This window comes from Oncorhynchus mykiss, chromosome 9 (assembly GCF_057628025.1).
Source record: "Oncorhynchus mykiss isolate SJ-2025 chromosome 9, ASM5762802v1, whole genome shotgun sequence".
In the NCBI taxonomy this organism is placed as follows: Eukaryota; Metazoa; Chordata; class Actinopteri; order Salmoniformes; family Salmonidae; genus Oncorhynchus; species Oncorhynchus mykiss.
Genome location: NC_143030.1, coordinates 58170533 through 58192506, shown reverse-complemented (window position 1 = coordinate 58192506; position 21974 = coordinate 58170533). Strand labels below are relative to the sequence as shown.

Below are 21974 nucleotides of genomic sequence, written 5' to 3'. Positions count from 1 at the left end.
AAGGTAGAACTCCGCCTACCCGGCAGGCCCAGAGAGCAAATCCAGTGAACCTACAGGCCAGATAGCACAGATCACCATGTCGAGCCATAGTCTATAAAAATAAGTCTGGAACGCACAGCAAAGTTGATACTGAGATTAGAAAACTTTTAAAACAATGGCTAGAGAAACTCAACGAATATAGCAAAGAGCTTCTGATTTTAAGAGTAAGTTCATGTTTAAGTTGCTATTGATCACTGTCAACACTTTTATAAGCCATAAAATGTGCATTCTCCCTAACGCCACTCACGCTACAACCAGCACTGCAGCTGCAATTGAGTATAACAAAGTGTTCTGATAAACTTGCATTGTTATTATTAGTGGCTTGTGTCTTTTTTATATTGAGGAATATTTAACTTTCTCTGAGTAACAATGCACTGAAAGACTGTGTCCCCTTTTCTCAGCGGAAGGAGGGAGAGCGAAAGGACGGCGAGTCGGGTGAGATGCAGCCTCACCGCTGCTACCTCCCTCCCCTTAGACTGACCATCAGTCCAGTAAAAGAAAGGCTCACTTAGCTGTGCCTCACAAGTAATAAAACAAATTATCTATTACCTGTGTAATCATATACCTACATTTTAAATATAATTTCTAAATGGTCTGAGAAGAACATTGGCTGGGCAATTCAAGCATAGCCAATATAGAGTGATACTTTATTGGGCCTACAGTATTGCCTACTGCACAAACCTCATTGCTACAGAACTGTTTTTAATTGGTTAAATGTTGCATAGGCTTATGTTTTTTAGTCATATTTAAAAAAAAAAAAATCTGACCTGCATTTTGACTCAGAAAGCGATCTTGACAAAAGGTAAGGGAATTTTTTTCCCCTGAAATGGAAAAAAAATGAATGGGAACTTATTGGCAACGTACAAAACATATACACGATGTACAATACCACTCAATTTCATTCAAAACTTATTGCAAATGTCATATTGCAAATGCCAAGTGTCACACAGCAAAAATCCAATAGATGGCGAGCGCGCTCCACGGTAAATTTTCATATTGCAAATGCACATCAACTCAAGACCCAAGGGTAAAATTCCGAAAATATGAAAAAAAAATCTAAAAATTATCACCCCCCTAAAAAAGTGCTTTCTGTACCGTTTTTCAAAATTCTTTTGATTTTTTTGTCAATTGTATGAACATACTTTTGTCATTTTATTGTATTTTTTTTTTTACTTGTCCATAAGGCAAATGTTTTGTCCATTTGCAATATGATTTCATAGTGCCAAATGCCATAAGAAATGTCCAAATGCAATATGAAAGTATTGAAAAGTGCCAAATCAGGATGTTTTGTCCATTTGCTATATGATATCATAGGAAGTCAAAAGTCAGTAAACCATTGCCAAATTCCATAAGAAATGTCCAAATGCAATATGAAAGTATTGAACGGGCCAAATCAGGATGTTATGTCCATTTGCCATGTATGATCATAGGAAGTTGAACCATGTCCAAATGGCATTTATTCTGCCCAAATGATATACAGCACTATGTTAAAACCTGTCTAGGACACATGTTCCGCTAACGGACCCCCCCCCCCCCAACATTCCGCGGAAAAGGCAGCGCGTGGAATTCAAAAATATATTTTTTAAATATTTAACTTTCGCACGTTAACAAGTCCAATACAGCAAATTAAAGATAAACATCTTGTTAATCTACCCATCATGTCCGATTTTAAAAATGTTTTACAGCGAAAACACAACATATATTTATGTTAGATCACCACCAAATAAAAAAAAAAGCCATTTTTCTCAGCCAAAGATAGTCACAAAAGCAGAATTAGAGGTAAAATTAATCACTAACCTTTGATAATCTTCATCAGATGACACTCATATGACATCATGTTACACAATACATTTATGTTTTGTTCGATAATATGCATATTTATATCCACAAATCTCGGTTTACATTGACGCCATGTTCAGAAATGCCTCCAAAATATCCGGAGTAATTACAGAGAGCTATGCCAGATAACATAAATACTCATCATAAACTTTGACGAAAGTTACATCTTTTACATATAATTAAAGATACACTGGTTCTTAATGCAACCGCTGTGACGGATTTTTTAAAAACGTTACGAAAAAGCATACCATGCAATAATCTAAAACGGCGCTAAGACGTAAATATATTTCTCCTCCACGTTGGAGTCAACACATATACGAAACTACATCATAAATATTCCCTTACCTTTGATGATCTTTCATCAGAATGCAGTGCAAGGAGTCCTAGTTCCACGATAAATTGTTGTTTTGTTCCATAATGTCCATTACTAGTGTCCAATTAGCTGCTTTTGTTAGCACGGTTAGTTCACAGGTCCAAAAGCTGGTGCTGGTCCAGGCGAACTCAGACAAAAACGTAAAAAAGTTATATTCCAGGTCGAATAAACTGGTCAAACTAAGTAGAGAATCAATCTTCAGGATGTTATTTTCATATATATCCAATAACGTTCCAACTGGAGCATTCGTTTTTGTCTACAGAGTCATGGAACGCAGGCGATATCAACAGTAATGTGCGCAACCAGGAACTGGCATTCTGACAGACCACTGACTCAATCCCCTCCCATCCGGTCATACATCACACTAGAGGCTTCATTCCACGTTCTACTGACTGTTGACATCTAGTGGAAGGCGTAGGAAGTGCGAACATATCCATATCTTGTTTGGATGTGAATAGGCGAGGACTTGAAATTCAACCAGCCCCAGAATTTCCACTTCCTGTTTGGAAATTTGCCTGCCCTATGAGTTCTGTTATACTCACAGACATAATTCAAACAGTTTTAGAAACTTCAGAGTGTTTTCTATCCAATAGTAATAATAATATGCATATATTAGCATGTAGGACAGAGTAGGATGCAGTTCACTATGGGCACGCAATTCATCCAAAGTGAAAATGCTGCCCCCTATCCCTAACAGGTTTTAAGCCATGAATCAACCTAGATGGTCTATTTGTCATGTATGATGAGGGAGAAGTGGGATTTTTTGAAAAACGTCCAAAATGACCAGGGATTGGCACGGGTGGGGGCTGCTCCCTACCCAACTGTGGACCCCTTGCACCACGCCAAAGACATTAAAAACCATTTTAAAAATGTGCTCCTGGTAACCTGTTCCAATCACCAGGCGCACGGCTGTCCATTTGCAATATGTTTCAATGGGCATTTATCATCACGAATTTGACATGCTCAAAAAAACTGCAGGAATGCAAAATTGACTGGCCCAATGATCTCGGGATGGCCGGGCAGTGATTCGGGTTCCTCTCCATCTCTCGTTGGTGTTGATTTCAGAATGTCAATTTGGTGATGGTCTATCACTGTTTAAACATATTGCAAATGGACAAAAGTCAGCCAGCAAGTCAGTGTCCATCATTCAACTATATATTATTCTGATACCAAACTGATACAAACTGACAAATTGTGCTTCTAACCCTAATGGTTCTCTCGCTGTCACCCAAAAGCACTTGAAATTTAGGGCCAGGCTTCATTATGGTCCTACTTTTTTATCACGGGTGCTGCGCTCAGATCAAGCGAGCTACTGTCAAGCGGCGCATCTCGTTGAACTCGGCACATCCTAGGGATTATGGTAATGCCATTGCAGGCTCTGTGTGCCTTTAAGCCCTGCACTGTGTCACTCCATCCTTGCTGTGCGTGTGTGTGTGAGAAAGTTTTTTTCTTTGACATCTGTTGGGAGAAATGACTGATTTACAGTTCATGAGGGTTGCCTAATCACACATGACGTTTTGGAAACATCTGACCTTTTAAACCCTTCAAAACAGCCCCTATGACCCCAATTTAAGGCACTTCTGGTTGACACAGGAAGCTGAAAGTGAATACATATCATCCTTGGGGTAGGCTCTTACAGAATATTGAGTTAAGTCTTTACATTAAGAACTGACTGATTTACAGAGGGTTGAATGAGTGTGTGTGATTTCAGAAAATCACAGAAATCTCGCAGAGCTCCGAAACCCACCTTAACGGATTTGTCTGAACACGCCGCAACTGGATCTGTAACCTTTTTGAAGAAAAAAAAAACCTTTGAGCATCACCAATTGTACATTGTACGATTTCTCTTAAATTACGATAGATAAATGGCTGGTTCTTTTTTTCCTGACACCGTAGGTTCATGTACTTTGACATGAAGCGGTCATATTAGCGCTCTATTTTTGACCTTTAATCCCAGAAACATGGCCTCGACGCCATTTTTTGTTTCTGAGCTAACAGCCCATTAGTCCAAACCTATGCTCATCAAGTTTTGTCTTCCAAATCTTCCGTTTAGGAGAAATGGCCATGTCGTGATTGGTGATGTTTTGTACATTTTCAATAAGATTCCATTTGCACTATGTGGTGGAATTTACCGGGACACCGGAAAAATTAACAAAATTTGCACATTTTATAAAACGGAAACCGAATGTGCGAGATACTTCGTTCGATGACTTCCCGGAAGATCTGGCCCCTGTGCACGGCCCGAATTTTATAAACATTTGCGGACGTATAGTAAGGGACCATACATTTGCAATATGGAGTTTCTCATCGATCAGACAGAAAATGCCAAACTTTCTGACAGGTCACCAGATCATTGCTCTAACATACATCTTCGCCAAATTTATGCAAACTATTGTTCCCAAAGATGAGAAAATTCCCAAAGCTATCCCTTCTATACATTTGGGGGTGCAAGATCTTTTACAAATTATCACCCAATATCTATCTGAACTACCATATATTCCTAACCAACATTGTATTCTGTATAGTTAAAACTACTCTACAGATACAGTGGGGCAAAAAAGTATTTAGTCAGCCACCAATTGTGCAAGTTCTCCCACTTGAAAATTACAGGCCTCTCATCTTTTTATCATAGGTACACTTCAACTATGACAGACAAAATTAGAAGAAAAAAAATCCAGAAAATCACATTGTAGGATTTTTAATTAATTTATTTGCAAATTATGGTGGAAAATGAGTATTTGGTCACCAACAAACAAGCAAGATTTCTGGCTCTCAGAGACCTGTAACTTGTTCTTTAAGAGGCTCCTCTGTCCTCCACTGTATTAATGGCACCTGTTTGAACTTGTTATCAGTATAAAAGATACCTGTCCACAACCTCAAACAGTCACAATCCAAACTCCACTATGGGAAAGACCAAAGAGCTGTCAAAGGACACCAGAAACAAAATTCTAGACCTGCACCAGGCTGGGAAGACTGAATCTGCAATAGGTAAGCAGCTTGGTTTGAAGAAATCAATTGTGGGAGCAATTATTAGGAAATGGAAGACATACAAGACCACTGATAATCTCCCTCGATCTGGGGCTCCACGCAAGGTCTCACCCCGTGGGGTCAAAATGATCACAAGAACGGTGAGCAAAAATCCCAGAACCACACGGGTGGGACCTAGTGAATGACCTGCAGAGAGCTGTTACCAAAGTAACAAAGCCTACCATCAGTGCCACACTACGCCGCCAGGGACTCAAATCCTGCAGTGCCAGACGTGTCCCCCTGCTTAAGCCAGTACATGTCCAGGCCCGTCTGAAGTTTGCTAGAGAGCATTTGGATGATCCAGAAGAAGAGTGGGAGAATGTCATATGGTCAGATGGTAAAAACTCAACTCGTTGTGTTTGGAGGACAAAGAATGCTGAGTGGCATCCAAAGAACACCATACCTACTGTGAAGCATGGGGGTGGACACATCATGCTTTGGGGCTGTAGGGTTAACCCTAACCCTGCAAAGGGACCAGGACGACTGATCCGTGTAGAGGAAATAATAAATGGGGCCATGTATCGTGAGATTTTGAGTGAAAACCTCCTTCCATCAGCAAGGGCATTGAAGATGAAACATGGCTGGGTCTTTCAGCATGACAATGATCCCAAACACACCGCCCGGGCAATGAAGGTGTGGCTTCAAGGTCCTGGAGTGGCCTAGCCAGTCTCCAGATATCAACCCCATAGAAAATCTTTGGAGGGAGTTGAAAGTCCGTATTGCCCAGCAACAGCCCCAAAACATCACTGCTCTAGAGGAGATCTGCATGGAGGAATGGGCCAAAATACCAACAACAGTGTGTGAAAATCTTGTGAAGACTTACAGAAAATGTTTGACCTCTGTCATTGCCAACAAAGGGTATATAACAAAGTATTGAGATAAACTTTTGTTATTGACCAAATACTTATTTTCCACCATAATTTGCAAATAAATTCATGAAAAATCCTACAATGTGATTTTCAGGATTTCAGCATGAGACGGAGTCTACAACCCACACAAGTAGCTCAGGTAGTGCAGCTCATCCAGGATGGCACATCAATGCGTGCTGTGGCAAGGTTTGCTGTGTCTGTCAGCCTAGTGTCCAGAGCATGGAGGCGCTACCAGGAGACAGGCCAGTACATCAGGAGACGTGGAGGAGGCCGTAGGAGGGCAACAACCCAGCAGCAGGACCGCTACCTCCACCTTTGTGCAAGGAGGAGCAGGAGGAGCACTGCCAGAGCCCTGCAAAATGACCTCCAGCAGGCCACAAATGTGCATGTGTCTGCTCAAACGGTCAGAAACAGACTCCATGAGGGTGGAATGAGGGCCCGACGTCCACAGGTGGGGGTTGTGCTTACAGCCCAACACCGTGCAAGACGTTTGCCATTTGCCAGAGAACACCAAGATTGGCAAATTCGCCACTGGTGCCCTGTGCTCTTCACAGATGAAAGCAGGTTCACACTGAGCACGTGACAGACATGACAGAGTCTGGAGACGCCGTGGAGAACGTTCTGCTGCCTGCAACATCCTCCAGCATGACCGGTTTGGCTGTGGGTCAGTCATGGTGTGGGGTGGAATTTCTTTGGGGGGCCGCACAGCCCTCCATGTGCTCGCCAGAGGTAGCCTGACTGCCATTAGGTACCGAGATGAGATCCTCAGACCCCTTGTGAGACCATATGCTGGTGTGGTTGGCCCTGGGTTCCTCCTAATGCAAGACAATGCTAGATCTCATGTGGCTGGAGTGTGTCAGCAGTTCCTGCAAGAGGAAGCCATTGATGCTATGGACTGGCCCGCCCGTTCCCCAGACCTGAATCCAATTGAGCACATCTGGGACATCATGTCTCGCTCCATCCACCAACGCCACGTTGCACCACAGACTGTCCAGGAGTTGGCGGATGCTTTAGTTCAGGTCTGGGAGGAGATCCCTCAGGAGACCATCCACCACCTCATCAGGAGGTCATACACGTGTCATACAGGCACGTGGAGGCCACACACTCTACTGAGCGTCATTTTGACTTGTTTTAAGGACATTACATCAAAGTTGGATCAGTCTGTAGTGTGGTTTTCCACTTTAATTTTGAGTGTGACTACAAATCCAGACCTCCATGGGTTGATAAATTTGATTTCCATTGATAATTTTTGTGTGATTTTGTTGTCAGCACATTCAACTATGTAAAGAAAAAAGTATTTAATAAGAATATTTCATTCATTCAGATCTAGGATGTGTTATTTTAGTGTTCCCTTTATTTTTTTGAGCAGTATATGTATATATGTATACACACACACAAGTTCTCTACATGCACAGTGAAGCTCAGCTTATCATCAACCCACACACCCAAAACTTTAACTTGCACTATAGTAAACTTTAACTTGCTCTATAGTATCTCCAGCCAATGTAGCAATGACATGATTTGTAACATGCCTGGCATTTGAAAATACAATGCATTTTGTTTTACCCGAATTTAAAATTGGCTTTAAATCATACAGATTCTGTTTTGAAAAGTGTCATGGAATGTAGGCCTACATTGAACACCACACATTGTCCGCTACTGTAGGCTGAACGATAGCTGTTCTATTTCCATGTTAAAATGTTATGGGATGAATTTTCTCCATTGTTTTTGATGGTAGGCCACTCAGGTAGGCCTACATTATGATCAAATAGCCACAGTAGTCTACTTGACCTGTTAAAACTTAAAATCGGGTACAGCCTCAGTGTTTACAGTAAACGTGCGCTGGAAGTTGCACAGAATTTTCACAATGTTCAAGTTTGCGCTGAGCAGATGTAAAATTTGCACAGCAATGAAAAAAACATTGGTAGTGAGTACGGCCCAGTACATCACTGGTAGCTACCACCTATATATGTATAACTTTGAGCTGGATTGTCTGTCTTTTCAATTTTCGTTTGCGCCCGTTAGCATATCCAGCTAGCAGGCTCCATGGAAATGTGCAATTACTTGTACTAAGTTTGCTAGCATTCTGGTAATAGAAGCCAAATGGGCTTTTTTGTGGTTGCGTTTTTTAGCGCCCCTTGTGTACTAAACCAGTAAGACCGTAAATCCTAGTAAGACGGTATGACATTTAAATTATTTACTACTACTTTACTCACTTTTTCTCCCCAATTCTGTGATATCTAATTAATAGTTAGGATCGTCTCATCGCTGCAACTCTCATACAGACTCTGGAGAGGCGAATGTCGAGAGCCATGCGTCCTCCGAAACACAACCCTGCCAAGCCGCACTGCCTCTTGACACACTGCTCTCTTAACCCGGAAGCTAGCCGCACCAATGTGTCGGAGGATACACTGTCCAACTGACGACCATGGTCAGCTTGCAGGCGCCCAACCGCCACAAGGAATCGCTAGAGCACAACGAGACAAGGAAGTCCCGGGAGGCCAAACCCTCCCCTAACCCGGACGACGCTGGGCCAATTGCGCGCTGCCCCATGGGTCTCCCGGTCACGGCCGGGTATGGATCGAACCCGAGGCTGTAGTGACGCCTCACCAATGCGATTCAATGCCTTAGACAGGTACTCCACTCGGAAGCTCTACAATATGAAAATCTGGTTACCGCACAACCCTAGTAGTGAAGTACTCACAGCTTGTTTCCTTTGAGGGCTGCATGGTATAATGTAGTGTGTATGGGGTAGTGTGTAGTGTACAGTAGTAGTGTAGGACTCACAGCTTGTTGCCTTTGAGGGCTGCGTGGTGCAGGAGGTTGAAGCCGCGGTGGTTCTGCTGGGTGAAGTCTATGTTGGGCACCACAACCAGGATCTCAATGATGTTACGGAAGTCTTTGGCGATGGCGTCGTGCAGAGGTGTGTCTCCGTACGAGTCCTTGTAGGAGAGGAGGAGAAAGAAGTTAGGCAGGTAATAAATTATCTGTGGTCAGTTTATAGTTGTAGCGCCTAATAGAGAGGGTTAGCATTTGGGTTGGGAGAGCTGATCCTAAATCTGTGCTAACAGCTGTCCTAGAGGGATGTGAGACCTTGAGGCCTTCTATTTGATCATAGTTCTACAGCAACGTTTTTATATCATGAATGAACTACAGGGTTGGGCGGCATCCAGATTTTCATACCGTTTCTATACTATACCGGGGAATAAGTTATTACCGGATGAGTTATTAAATTATTACCGGATGTGCACATGGTGCTCTATTTTTCTTTAAAAGACCAACATTTGTTAAAGAATGGTTAAAGGGGTCTGAACACTTTCCGAAGGCACAGTGCTTTCGGAAAGTATTCAGACCTTGACTTTCACATTTTGTTAGGTTACAGCCTTATTCTAAAATTGATTCAATAGTTTTTTCCACCTCAATCTACACACAACAGCCCATAATGACAAAGCAAAAACAGGTTTTTAGAAATGTTGGAATTTATTTAAAAAATTACAAAACTGAAATATCACATGTACATACAGTTGAAGTCGGAAGTTTACATACACGTTAGCCAAATACATTTAAAATCAGTTTCACAATTCCTGACATTTAATCCTAGTAAAAATTCCCTGTCTTAGGTCAGTTAGTATCACCACTTTATTTTAAGAACGTGAAATGTCAGAATAATAGTAGAGAGAATTATTTATTTAATATTTTATTCCTTTCATCACATTCACAGTGGGTCAGAAGTTTAAATACACTCAATTAGTATTTGGTAGCATGGCCTTTAAATTGGGTCAAATGTTTCAGGTAGCCTTCCACAAGCTTCCCACAATAAGTTGGCGGAATTTTGGCCCACTCCTCCTGACACAGCTGGTGTAACTGAGTCACGTTTGTAGGCCTCCTTGCTCGCACACGCCTTTTCAGTTCTGCCCACAAAATGTCTATTTTCTATTTTGCCACAACTTTGGAAGTATGCTTGGGGTCATTGTCCATTTGGAAGAACCATTTGTGACCAAGCTTTAACTTCCTGACTGATGTTTTGAGATGTTTCTTCAATATATCCACATCGTTTTCCTCCCTCATGATGCCATCAATTTAGCGAAGTGCACCAGTCCCTCACGCAGCAAAGCACCCCCACAACATGATGCTGCCACCCCTGTGCTTCAAGGTTGGGATGGTGTTCTTTGGCTTGCAAGCATCCCCCTTTTTCCTCCAAACATAACAATGGTCATTATGGCCAAACAGTTCTATTTTTGTTTCATCAGACCAAAGGACATTTCTCCCCATGTGCAGTTGCAAACCGTAGTTTTGGAGCAGTGGCTTCTTCCTTGCTGAGTGCCCTTTCAGGTTACGTCGATATCGAGCTCGTTTTACTGTGGATATAGACACTTTTGTACCTGTTTCCTACAGCATCTTCACAAGGTCCTTTGCTGTTGTTCTGGTATTGATTTGCACCTTTCGCACCAAAGTAAGTTAATCTCTATGGGACAGAATGTGTCTCCTTCCTGAGCAGTGTGAAGGCTGCGTGGTCCCATGGTGTTTATACTTGCGTACTATTGTTTGTACAGATGAATGTGGTACCTTCAGCCGTTTGGAAATTGCTCCCAAGGATGAACCAGACTAATGGTCTAAATTTAGCTAATTTCTTTAGATTTTCCCATGATGTCAAGCAAAGAGGCACTGAGTTTGAAGGTAGGCCTTGAAATACATCCACAGGTACACCTCCAATTGACTCAAAGCCATGACATTTTCTGGAATTTCCCAAGCTGTTTAAAGGCACAGTCCACTTAGTGTATGTAAACTTCTGACCCACTGGAATTGTGATACAGTGCATTATAAATAAAATAATCTGTCTGTAAACAATTGTTGGAAAAATTACTTGTTTCATGCACAAAGTAGCTGACCTAACCGACTTGCCAAAACTATAGTTTGTTAACAAGAAATTTGTGGAGTGGTTGAAAAACGAGTTTTCATGACTCCAACCTGTGTGTATGTAAACTTCCGACTTCAACTGCAAATATATTTCCAAAAGAAAATATGGGGTGATGGAAATTATGCAGACAATTACATTGATGGAAGCCACACTATCTGCAAGCTGTTAGCGAGGGAAGTTGTTGCATTTTGAGGCTTAAAATCAAAGCAAAGAGGTTGCATGTGTGGAATTGCAGTATGTATTTAGTTTGAGAATTTAGACGTGAGCTAGAAACTTTTGATAGGATGGCTTCGTCTGGACAAACAAAAAAAACAGTTGCTTAGCAACCGGATAACAACCTGTTCCGTGGAGAGAGAAAAAAAGTGAAAGTTCCAATATTTGGATAATCGTTGTGGTTGGAAGATAGCTGTGAGGATTATCGAATCAGGATCAACTCTGTTCACTTCGAGCTCATTAGTGGAGCTCGCCAGCTTGCAGTCCTAAAACCCGGAAATTATTTACCTCTGGTTCATTCAGCGATCCAAAGTTTTGGGATAAATGCCGAAAATCAGTCTGAGGTTAACACAGACTTAGTAGATCTTAAACATTTGGATCTATGAGATAATATCATTCAGTTAACATGGCCTTTATTAATTATGTAGCCTTTGTGCTATTTTTATTTTAAAAATGATTCAAAATTCACAAAAAGTGACGATGAAAATGATCTCATAGAACAAAACGTATAAGATTTCCTAAGCCTGTGTTTACCACAGACCTTATTTTTGGCATTTCTTGAAAACTCCTACAAAAACACCATTCATTGGCTTTATCCAACTAACCATGAAATTAGTGTCAACAAAAAGACACCACTACTATCTCTATATGATACAATGTTCATATTTGAAGATGGCAGAAAGGCCAGTCTCTTTGGCAATGAAAAGGTCTTGCAAGGAATGGAATGTTAGCTAAAGAGACTGGCACGCAGGCTAGAATGTCTCTGCTTTAACCAAGAAGCTTGATCTTGATATCTAGCCACTTGGCTAGCAAGTTAGCAAACCAAATGCAAAGCTGGAGCTGGATACAATTTATTTGATACATCTTAGATTTGTTATAGTTATACTTAACGTATAAGTAGTGGAGTAGCATGCACCCCCGCAGCCCTGGGGTACCCCCCCAAAAATATATAAATATATTTTTTTAAATCATTCCGTCGATATAAACGGTATATCGCCCAAGCCTACTCTGAGTACTCATGTATAGCAATGCTGCTCTTTTATGTTACAGTACAGCTCAGATACACACATTAACAAAAATAAAAATAAATATTTAACCTTTATTGAACTAGGCAAGTCAGTTAAGAACAAATTCTTATTTACAATGACGGCCTAGGAATAGTGGGTTAACTGCTTTGTTCAGGGGCAGAAAAACAGATTTTTAACTTGTCAGCTCAGGGATTCGATCTAGCAACCTTTCGGTTACTGGCTCAACGCTCTAACCACTAGCCTACCTGCCACCCCAACATACACAAAAACTTCAAGCAACCATTCCACTCCAGCTGAACACGCACATTGCTTGAGCAGAAAAATGAATAGTAAGTTATTAGTAAGTTATAGTAAGTTATTAGTCCCCCAAAGGGGACATTATATTGCACTAGCCAATACATACATCAATAAATACACAGTAAAAGCACAAAGAATATAAAAAACAAAGTGTTAAAATGCTTCAAAAGAAAAGGATCTGCGGAAACATTCTGTTTTGTTCCTAGTTAAAATAAATATGTCTGCCATTACAGTCTATGCGGTTTAGTTTCTTGAGAGACTTGTGAGTGTGTGTTTGCGCATGCATGTGTGTGTTTTGTATGTACGGGCGGTGAGCATGACAGAAGAAAGCATGAACCAAAGTATTGAATTCAAATAAGGAATATGATGGCATTCCTGACGCAGATAATGTAGTTGTTATTAGTGGGTACTGACCTGTAGGTTGATGTCGGCTGAGTGTTCCGACAGCACACGCACCACATCGGTGAAGCCCTTGTTGACGGCTATGTGCAGCGCTGTGCACATGGAGTTGTTCAGCAGGTTCACCTTGGCCCCTTTGCTCAGCAATAGCCGTGCAATCTCCGCCTGGTTCCTGCACACACACACAATGAGCAACAAAATGTATATCCCTAACCACAATCATTTTCCTATCAATTTAGGGTACTCATTTACATATTCATTACTCAATGCATTTTCATATATTTGTTGTGTTGTTTTAATTGACTCATTCTGATAACAAATGTATGTTTGTAATCACTTATTTTGTGGGGGGCATGGTGAGGGATTATGGACAACAGTAATGCCCCTGTGTGATTGACTGTTTGTGTGTGTAGTGATTTTCACCCCAAATCCAATTAAATCCAGAGACCAACCACCCCCATAACCTGTTTTCTAACAATGTGAATACAGGGTACTTAAGACTGGCAACCTTGTGTGTGTGTGTGTGTGTGTGTGTGTGTATTCCTCTCACCCGAAGGCCGTGTAGTGCAGGGCGGTGTCTCCGTCCTCGTCCTTCACTTCAATGGAGCTGTTGGCTTGCAGCAGAGCCAGGACCACCTCCATGTGGCCCTGGTGGGCTGCCACCTGCAGCGCCGTCTTGCCCTGGTTCTTTATATCCACCTGGAGAGATGTCACACACACAATCAATCACATTAAGAGATGTCTTACACACAATCGCATTAAGAGATGACAGACATACAGTCTGCGGTGCCGGGAGTGAACGCACCTTGTCAGGGTATTTCTGCACAAGCTCTCGGACTTTGTTGGCACTGCCATGCGCCGCCTCGATGACCAGCCGGCTGGGGTTGTCCTGATCTGTAGACTGAGACAGCAGCTTCTCCAGGACTGAAATGACTGTGTCTGGAGAGAGAGATAAAGAGGGGGGGAAAGGGAAAGTGAAAAAATATCATGTGGATGAATAAAGAGCAAGGGAAGGAGAAAGAAGAAAAATAGAAGAAAGAGAGACATGTTAGTGATGGATTCCAGAGCATGGAGAACATGGGTGCTGTGCTACCCTCCAGGCCCCTCTAAACCCAGAGGGCATACACAGTTACCAAGAGTTACCAAGTCAAAGCACAACCATTGGAATGAGTCAAAATGTCCCTGTGTACCCTAACCCAGCATTACGAGCCTCTCGTATCCACTCTCTTCCACCATGATGTATATGACGGACACAGAAAAAGGGGTGATTGAGCCAGAGTACCCAAGACTAGTAGAACCACACATACACACATGAGGAGCAGTCGAGGCACATATGCTGATGAGGCCTCTGGAGCTTGCCTCCAACATGAAGGGGCATGAAAGAGAGAAAAACCAGAAATTTCAGAGACATGCAAATTACGTGCAAATGAAACTCGTTCGTCATGCATATGGAGACAGTGACAAGGAGAAACAGCGATATGAGGGGCCGTATATGCAACAGACAGCCACTGTCACAGCCCTTGGTCAGTAGTGCATGCATAGCTTGCAGCAAGAGTGCTGGAAGAAGAGGGAGGGGGTCCATAGGGATTCAGGGAAAGTGATAAGGAAATGGAAGGAGAGATAAAAAGCAAAACTCGTTGGATGACTGTTGGATAAGAGGCCCCCTTCCTCCTGTTTGCGAGGTCTCAGTAGTCCTTACTTCCGGATACGTTGGGGTTCTCCACCGTCATGAGGTTGGCGTCCACCTCCACGGATTGGGCAGAGAGGCACGCCGGGTTAAAGGTCCACGTCTGGCCGTTGAAGGCCACGCGCAGGTCCCCGTCGGCGTACACCTTCAGCACCTTGCCCACCTGCCCCAGGGCCTGATGGGAGAGGAGAGGGTGTAGAAAACAAAAGGAGGAAGATGGGTGGGGGGCAGAGGAGAGAGAGGGAGATAAGGAAGGAGAGTGAAAAGACAGTGACACTGACAGTGTTAGGACACCAGATAGGTAGGTAGGACTATGGACTCTGTTCAATTACACTTTAAATGTTCCTCTCGTTGTCTCCTTTCCACCATGACCAATAGGACAAGATATTAGGTTTTAACACCCATCACAGGCCATAAAGGAGAGGAAGTGTTTCAAAGAACCTCCATCAAACCATGATTGTCATCTTTCCATCTCAAATGCACACTTTTTAGATACCAATGACACTCTTGGAAATTCTCAGGGCTTTTATTTATAGGTAATTAATCAGGATGCTTTGCTTTCGCAGAAGCCTTAAGCTTGTTTACCGGTAGTCCCCGAGGCATAAAGGGCATTGCCTCTAATGCAGAGGGCCGACTGCCAGCTGAGGCTTCGCACAACGGCATGACACAAAGTTCTTGCCAGGCTAAGGAAACCTAGAAGGGAGGTTAGTGCCAGGCTAAGGAAAGTTAGTGTTAGGCTACAGGAAGTTAACTCCAGGGTATGGGAAGTTAGCCTCAGGCTATGTCAACATACGGGTGTCATGCTGTCTGTCCATTCTCCATGGCCAGCCTGAAGCCTCTTAACGCTGTCTATGTCTTCCAGCACTCGCACCAGCTCGCCCACACCAAAAGTGTTCACCTACGGCAAGAAAGGGGAAGACAGCAAATTGTTAGCGATGTGATTCTATGCTAATCTGTTAGCATTAGCATCACATCGCTAACTTATAAGACCATGCTGTGAGCCTGTATTCATTTCCCACTGGTAGATGTAGACTACCTTGGTTAGGGCCCCTGGGTGGAAGGTCCAGCGGATGTTGTTGCTGTACTGGACTCGGACATCTCCCCGGTCAGTGATTCTGTGTACCATCCCGATTCTGCAGGTGTACTGTAAAACACACACATTTGCAGTCGCAGATTGTGGCCGGCCTTGACCTTATCGTTTCGCTAGCTCCATTGATTTGAACATAAAAGGTGCTTGTTGGTTTTGCTCTATTGCACACCAGCGACCAATCACGCCAACGACATTACATAAAGCTGGGTTCAAAGTTTCAAAATGGGGAATCGGTACTCAGAATTTGAAGTAATATTTGTCTAACATGGCACATGCAGTATATGCAGTTACAAAGTGGTAAACACTTCAAAGTAGTTCTACAACTGGAGAAAGCTTGGAATGAGGTCAGACTCTTGATAAAATTCTGTCAGAGAAATTCCACCATTTGACTTAGAGGGAGTTTAGTTCAGTACCTCTGACATTTTGGGGTTCCACCCTCCGTGGCCCTCCTGCATCTGTCTGAGGATGTCCACCTCCAGGAGACATTTCACCTTGTCCCCCTGGTTGAAGGTGTGGCCTTCTGCACTCTCCTGCCTCTGCAGTTCTGCGTGCTCACCTGTGTACGCACGAATCATAGATAAACACACAAACGCACATCGGAACCTATGACAAAGATAGGCCAACTCTACACTGAGTGACTTCATATTGATATACACGGAGCATAGAAAACATTAAGAACACCTGCTCTTTCCATGACAGTCTGACCAGGTGAAAGCTATGATCCCTTATTGATGTCACTTGTTAAATCCACTTCAAATCAGTATAGATGAAGGGGCGGAGACCGGTGAAAGAAGGATTTTTAAGCCCTGAGATAATTGGGCATTGATTGTGTATGTGTGCCATTTAGAGGGTGAATGGGCATGGTAGTAGGTGCCAGGCGCAACAGTGTGTCAAGAACTGCAATGCTGCTGGGTTTTACATGCTAAACAGTTTCCTGTGTGTAACAAGAAAGGTTCACTACGCAAAGGACATCCAGCCAACTTAACAACTGTGGGAAGCAACGGAGTCAACATGGGCCAGCATCCCTGGGGAACGCTTTCGACACCTTAGAGTCCATGTCCAAACAAATTAAGGCTGTTCTGAAAGCCAAAGGGGGGGGGGGATTGCAACGCAATATTAGGAAGGTGTTAATAATGTTTGATTTACTCAGTGTATAGCAGGGTTGTCAAACATGCCCAAATTAATTGTATGGGGGGGAGACAATCTGAATCGACATTAAAATAACTAAAACCTAATCGAAACAGTGTAGAAATTATAATGGTACTACATTTATAAATCTCTTTACTCTGTCCAGCTTGCTAACAGTCATCAAAACAAAAGCTAGAAAGTCAAGAGTATTCAAAATTTCAATAGCGATGGATAAGACAATTTTTTAGCAAATTTTGACAACGAGGAAATAATACATTTTAAGTATGGCCTTCTGACCTCAGGAAGACCGAATGTAGCCCGTGGGGCAAAATGAGTTTGACACCCTTGATCTATAGGATACATACACTATTTTCTAGAATGACAAAAACAAGCATGTCTACACCCCACCTAGTTTCATACCGAGCTTTGGTAGGTGGTCTTTGTAGTAGAAGCCTCCCTGGACGTCAGACACGTATTTGAGGTCTACCTTGCCCTTGTGACCCATTCGGTAGACATTGGTGGTACCATTGGACCAGGTGACACTGGCCACACTGCGACCGGACTCTGTGTCCCAGCCACGGATGTCCACCACCTTCCCAACCTTACCCTCTCCTCCTGCACATGCACACATGGTGTACAATTGTGGGAGGAGAGAAAGAGTGAAGAGAGCAAGATTTAAAAAATAGGCTTATTGGGGAAAAATGGGGAATGATGAGAAGAGAAATAGTTAGGGTGAATATATGAAACACAATCATTTTATTTTGTGTAGTTCGATTCCGTGCACAGGCCACTTCAAAAGACAATTTTTAAACAGGAAATGGTGCCCATCAATGTTTCACAGCCAAATGTTCAACCCATTTCTGGGAACACACAGCACACAGACCATACTCTGCTAAAGGAATCTTGTCAATTCTAGACTTAGCTAATTCAACACATCACATACTGAAAACAAGAAACAACAAGTGGGGATTGTGACTCCAAATTGGTGCTCTGGATGCTGAGAAAGGATCAAAGACCAATCAGATAGTGCCTTCAGGAAGTATTCACAACCCTCAACTTTTTCCACACCTGAATTGAAAATTGATTGACATGTTTTGTCACTGGCCTACACACAATACCCCATAATGTCAAAGTGGAATCATGTTTTTCGAATGTTTTACAAATGTATTAAAAATTAAAAGCTGAAATGTCTTGAGTCAATAAGTATTCGACCCCTTTCTTATGCCAAGCCTAAATAAGTTCAGGAGTAAAAATGTGTTTAACAGGTAACATAATACGTTTCATGGACTAACTGTGCAATAGTGTTTAACCTCTTAAAATGTAACGGCAAAATGTAGATTTCCACCTAAATAGACATACTCAAAAGTAACTGCTATTCATGTGTAATTACATGATATGACTCTCAAAAACTTGGTATATTTGGAAAGAAGATATCTGGGAGATTATGGGGAAATTATCAGAAGATAGGAGTTCCGTAGTTCAGAATACACAAGATCAAGCACACACAAAATAATTGTTTTTTTAAATTTTGAAAGTCATCTTTCATTGAAAAGCTATAAGTGAATTACTGATGCCCAGAGCTAGAAACACATTAGATGGCTTCCACAACATGTGAACAATATCAGGAAAAAAATGGGATTGATAGACCTAACAACTAGAAATGGGCAGATGTTTTAGTAAGCGGTGTCAGGTGTGCTCACGGGACGCTTCCAAGTGTTAGCCTAGGCATATCCAATGTATCCAATGTATTGGTCCCACACACAAATTAACTGTTTACAAAAACAATATAAAAGCTACAGATATACATTAAAAAAAATTGAAAAAGGTCTTATCAAACACAAACTTGGTTACACACGTGTCCTTCACTAAAAAAACGTGCAAAACTGGAAATAAACTGAACAATTTACAAAATGGCATTCGTGTTACATCCCAGGTGTAGATGATTAGATTTCACTTTCACCATAGCTTGCTCATGTCGTTATAGTCTTTGAAGCAGTCCCTTTCTGCCAGGAAACAAAAAGAGAACTAGCATTTTGGACAGAAGATCTGGTATTTCCCCCTTTCTTCCCCCCTGTGTTTTGTGCAATGCTTGCGGTTCTTCCTTTTGTCTTTTGGCATGTATGTTGGATAGTGGCACTCACCTTGAGTGGGGGGTCTTGTGATGGTTGTGAGGTTGCTTTGGGCCCCAAATTCAGCCATTTCCAACACCAGCTGCTCTCGGAAGGCCAACTGGGTGAGAGGGGTTTGACCTTTTGCTTTGGCCATCTGCTTGCGGAGAATGAAAGCATTTACTGGAGCAATGTCCACAAAGCGTTAAAAAAAAAAGTCTCATACTACTTCCTGGTCTTGTGGAGTACCAGATCAGAGCATCAGATAGGTCAACACCCTCCATTCTGGCATTGTAGTCCTTCACAGAAACAGTAATGGAGACATCATTCCTTTTTCACCCTCCTTGAGAAATGGTTGTTACTGAATGCCTTATGCTGTGTGGTGAGCAAGGTTACTTCCCTAGTGAAAAAGTAGCTTGTTAGTCCTGATCCAATGTATGGTCCCCCTCTCCACTGTCTTTGTCATGTCGTTTACCTTGGTCTTGGGGGAACCAATTATGTTAGGACGAATGGTGCCACAAGCACTTTCTTTTTCAAGAAGTCTATGAAAAGTGGATGTAGAACCATCACACGGGGTGATTGGCATAGCAGCGGGGGGTGAAGACCTTGACCGGCAGGGGCGCTTACTGGGGAGGGGTGGCTCTCAAACGTCATCATCATATTGATGAAAGACACACAGAATTACAGTTGATTAAATTGACAAAATGACATTACTGTATAGTAAAAACACCAAGCCTAAACTTTCTGTACAGTGACTCACATAGGTGTGAAACACGCACACACACAATGCAAACAGTAACACCTTCGAGACAAAGGCACAGGTAGGAACCACAAATAAACAAACAATGGCCATGAGAGTTTACTGGCCTCTAAAGTTACAAGGATGAAACTTACAAGAGCAAACTGTGGAATTATATAACATTGAAATCACTTGTTACATAGGCCTATGTAACCTAAATCCAAAGCACAAAAAGCAGACAACATAAAAAAACGAAATACATATAGTAAATTAGCTATATAAAGTCATGAAAATAATTTACTTACAAATCTAAAAAAGTGGATCCAATCCTTCGAAAAAGGAATCTTTGTCAGCCGAGTCGAAATCCTTGTTGTCCAAATGGCTCCCCTGATCCGAGTCCAACCAGCATTTTATTCAAACCTTCTATGTCGGTATACTTATTCATAGCTGCCTTCTTTTTAACTTCCTGTTTGATATTCTTAGTTTTTAAATCCAAAACAACACGTTACTGAGTACCACTCCATATTTTCAAGCATAGGGGAGACTGCATTATGTTATGGGTATGCTTGTAAGCATTAAAGACAGGGGAGTTTTTCAGGTAAAAAAAAGAAACAATGGAGCACATGTAAAATCAGTCTGCTTTTCACCAGACACTGGGAGATTAATTCACCTTTCAGCAAGACAATAACTTAAAACACAAGGCCAAATCTACACTGGAGTTGCTTACCAAGAAGACAGTGAATGTTCCAGAGTGGCCGAGTTACAGTTTTGACTTAAATATACTTGAAATCTTTGTCTAGCAACGATCAACAAGCAATTTGACAGAGCTTGAAGAATTTTGAAAACAATAAATGGTAAACTGTTGCACAATTCTCGTGTGAAAAGCGCTTAGAGACTTACCCACAAATACTTTTTTAATCACTGCCAAAGGTGATTTTACAAAGTATAAACTCAGGGGTGAATACTTGTGTAAATTAGATATTTGTGTATTTAATGGGTCTATACATTTCCTAACATTTCAAAAACACGTTTTCAAGGTGTATGAATACTTTCTGAAGGCACTGTAATCTGAACAGACAGTGAACATTGGCCATCTTTCAACAAGGTTTGGCCAATCATCCCTTTGATTCTGGTTAGAAGTGAAAAAAAATCTAATAAACAGAACACAAAACAATGCACAAGTACAGGCTGGGGCTAGCACCACTCACATTCTCAGACTACAGTAACCCAACACGAGAGAAAGTACAATAAAATACATTGATTTACTAACCACCACGATACGTTTCTACTTTACTACTTACTGACAGTCTTCAAGTTCAAATGTCATCAAATACTACGTTCAGTTTCCACCACAAAGCGAGAGCCTGGCATTGTATAGTTTAGGTTATGCAGGTTACATCAAGGATTACAAAATCAAGGATTACACAGCCTGCCAGGTAACAACAGGATAGGACTCATGGAAAGTGACAGGCTCTCTGCTGACCATGCCAAGAATGTCCCTATGCACTTACCACACTCTGATTAAAGACTGATGATGACTGACTTAGACCCCAGGGGTTAACTTTCAAAGACATAAAAAGGACATTTTGACTCATTCGCCAGTGCTTTAACACAGAAAAGACAATGTCATTCCCGGTTCTGACCCCACATGAGGTAATAGAAAGAGCTAATGATAGATTTTTCCATCCCTAAAGGCAATGATATTTAATGGTTTTGAAATGGAAAGAAACAGGGGCAATCAAACTTACCGCAGATGGAGATTCTGCAAATAGTTACATTTGTATGGCAAATCTGTTTCTTCACTAATGATTTGCCATTAAGAGCTAAATTATCTTGACTCTTGAAAACCACGTCCCAAAACATTAAATAACCCCAAAGACCATTTTGTCCTGTCCGGAGTTGCAGCACATGCTATAATTAGAATTCATGTGACTTCTTTGTATATTCCGCTACACTAGAGGGGAAACGGTACGAAAGGGAAAATAAAACTTGCTCATATGGACACAGCTCTTTAAGAAACATATGTTAAACACACTCAATGAGATACTTGTGGGTTGGGGGAAAATCCTGAAGCACTAAGCACAAACACACCAGTTCAAACTGTCACATTGTAGGTAATAAGATTCCATCGTCTCTAAGGTTATGGGGTCACGGTGAAACAGATTGAACAACAACGCAGCCACACTGGTAAAAATAAAAGGCCCTGGTCGGTATGGATGG

The 21974-nt window shown here is 41.9% G+C and overlaps 1 protein-coding gene across 7 annotated transcripts in view; it reads right to left on the bottom strand.

The window, feature by feature from the left end:
- Positions 1-21974, bottom strand: part of LOC110532379 (E3 ubiquitin-protein ligase MIB2) — an 88366-nt gene that overhangs the window by 20100 nt on the left and 46292 nt on the right. For 3 of the 7 annotated variants that reach the window (XM_021616232.3, XM_090184702.1, XM_021616231.3), the window contains exons 5-13: positions 17328-17522; positions 16193-16335; positions 15726-15833; positions 15483-15587; positions 14702-14864; positions 13808-13941; positions 13553-13701; positions 13018-13174; positions 8935-9089 (exon numbers count right to left, since the gene is read on the bottom strand). In XM_021616232.3, the coding sequence (XP_021471907.1) occupies positions 8935-9089; positions 13018-13174; positions 13553-13701; positions 13808-13941; positions 14702-14864; positions 15483-15587; positions 15726-15833; positions 16193-16335; positions 17328-17522 (1309 nt within the window). Of the gene's footprint in view, positions 1-8934; positions 9090-13017; positions 13175-13552; positions 13702-13807; positions 13942-14701; positions 14865-15482; positions 15588-15725; positions 15834-16192; positions 16336-17327; positions 17523-19048; positions 21802-21974 lie in introns of those variants that run through there. The other 4 variants (XM_090184704.1, XM_090184705.1, XM_090184703.1 and 1 more) reach the window with 2 other exon arrangements.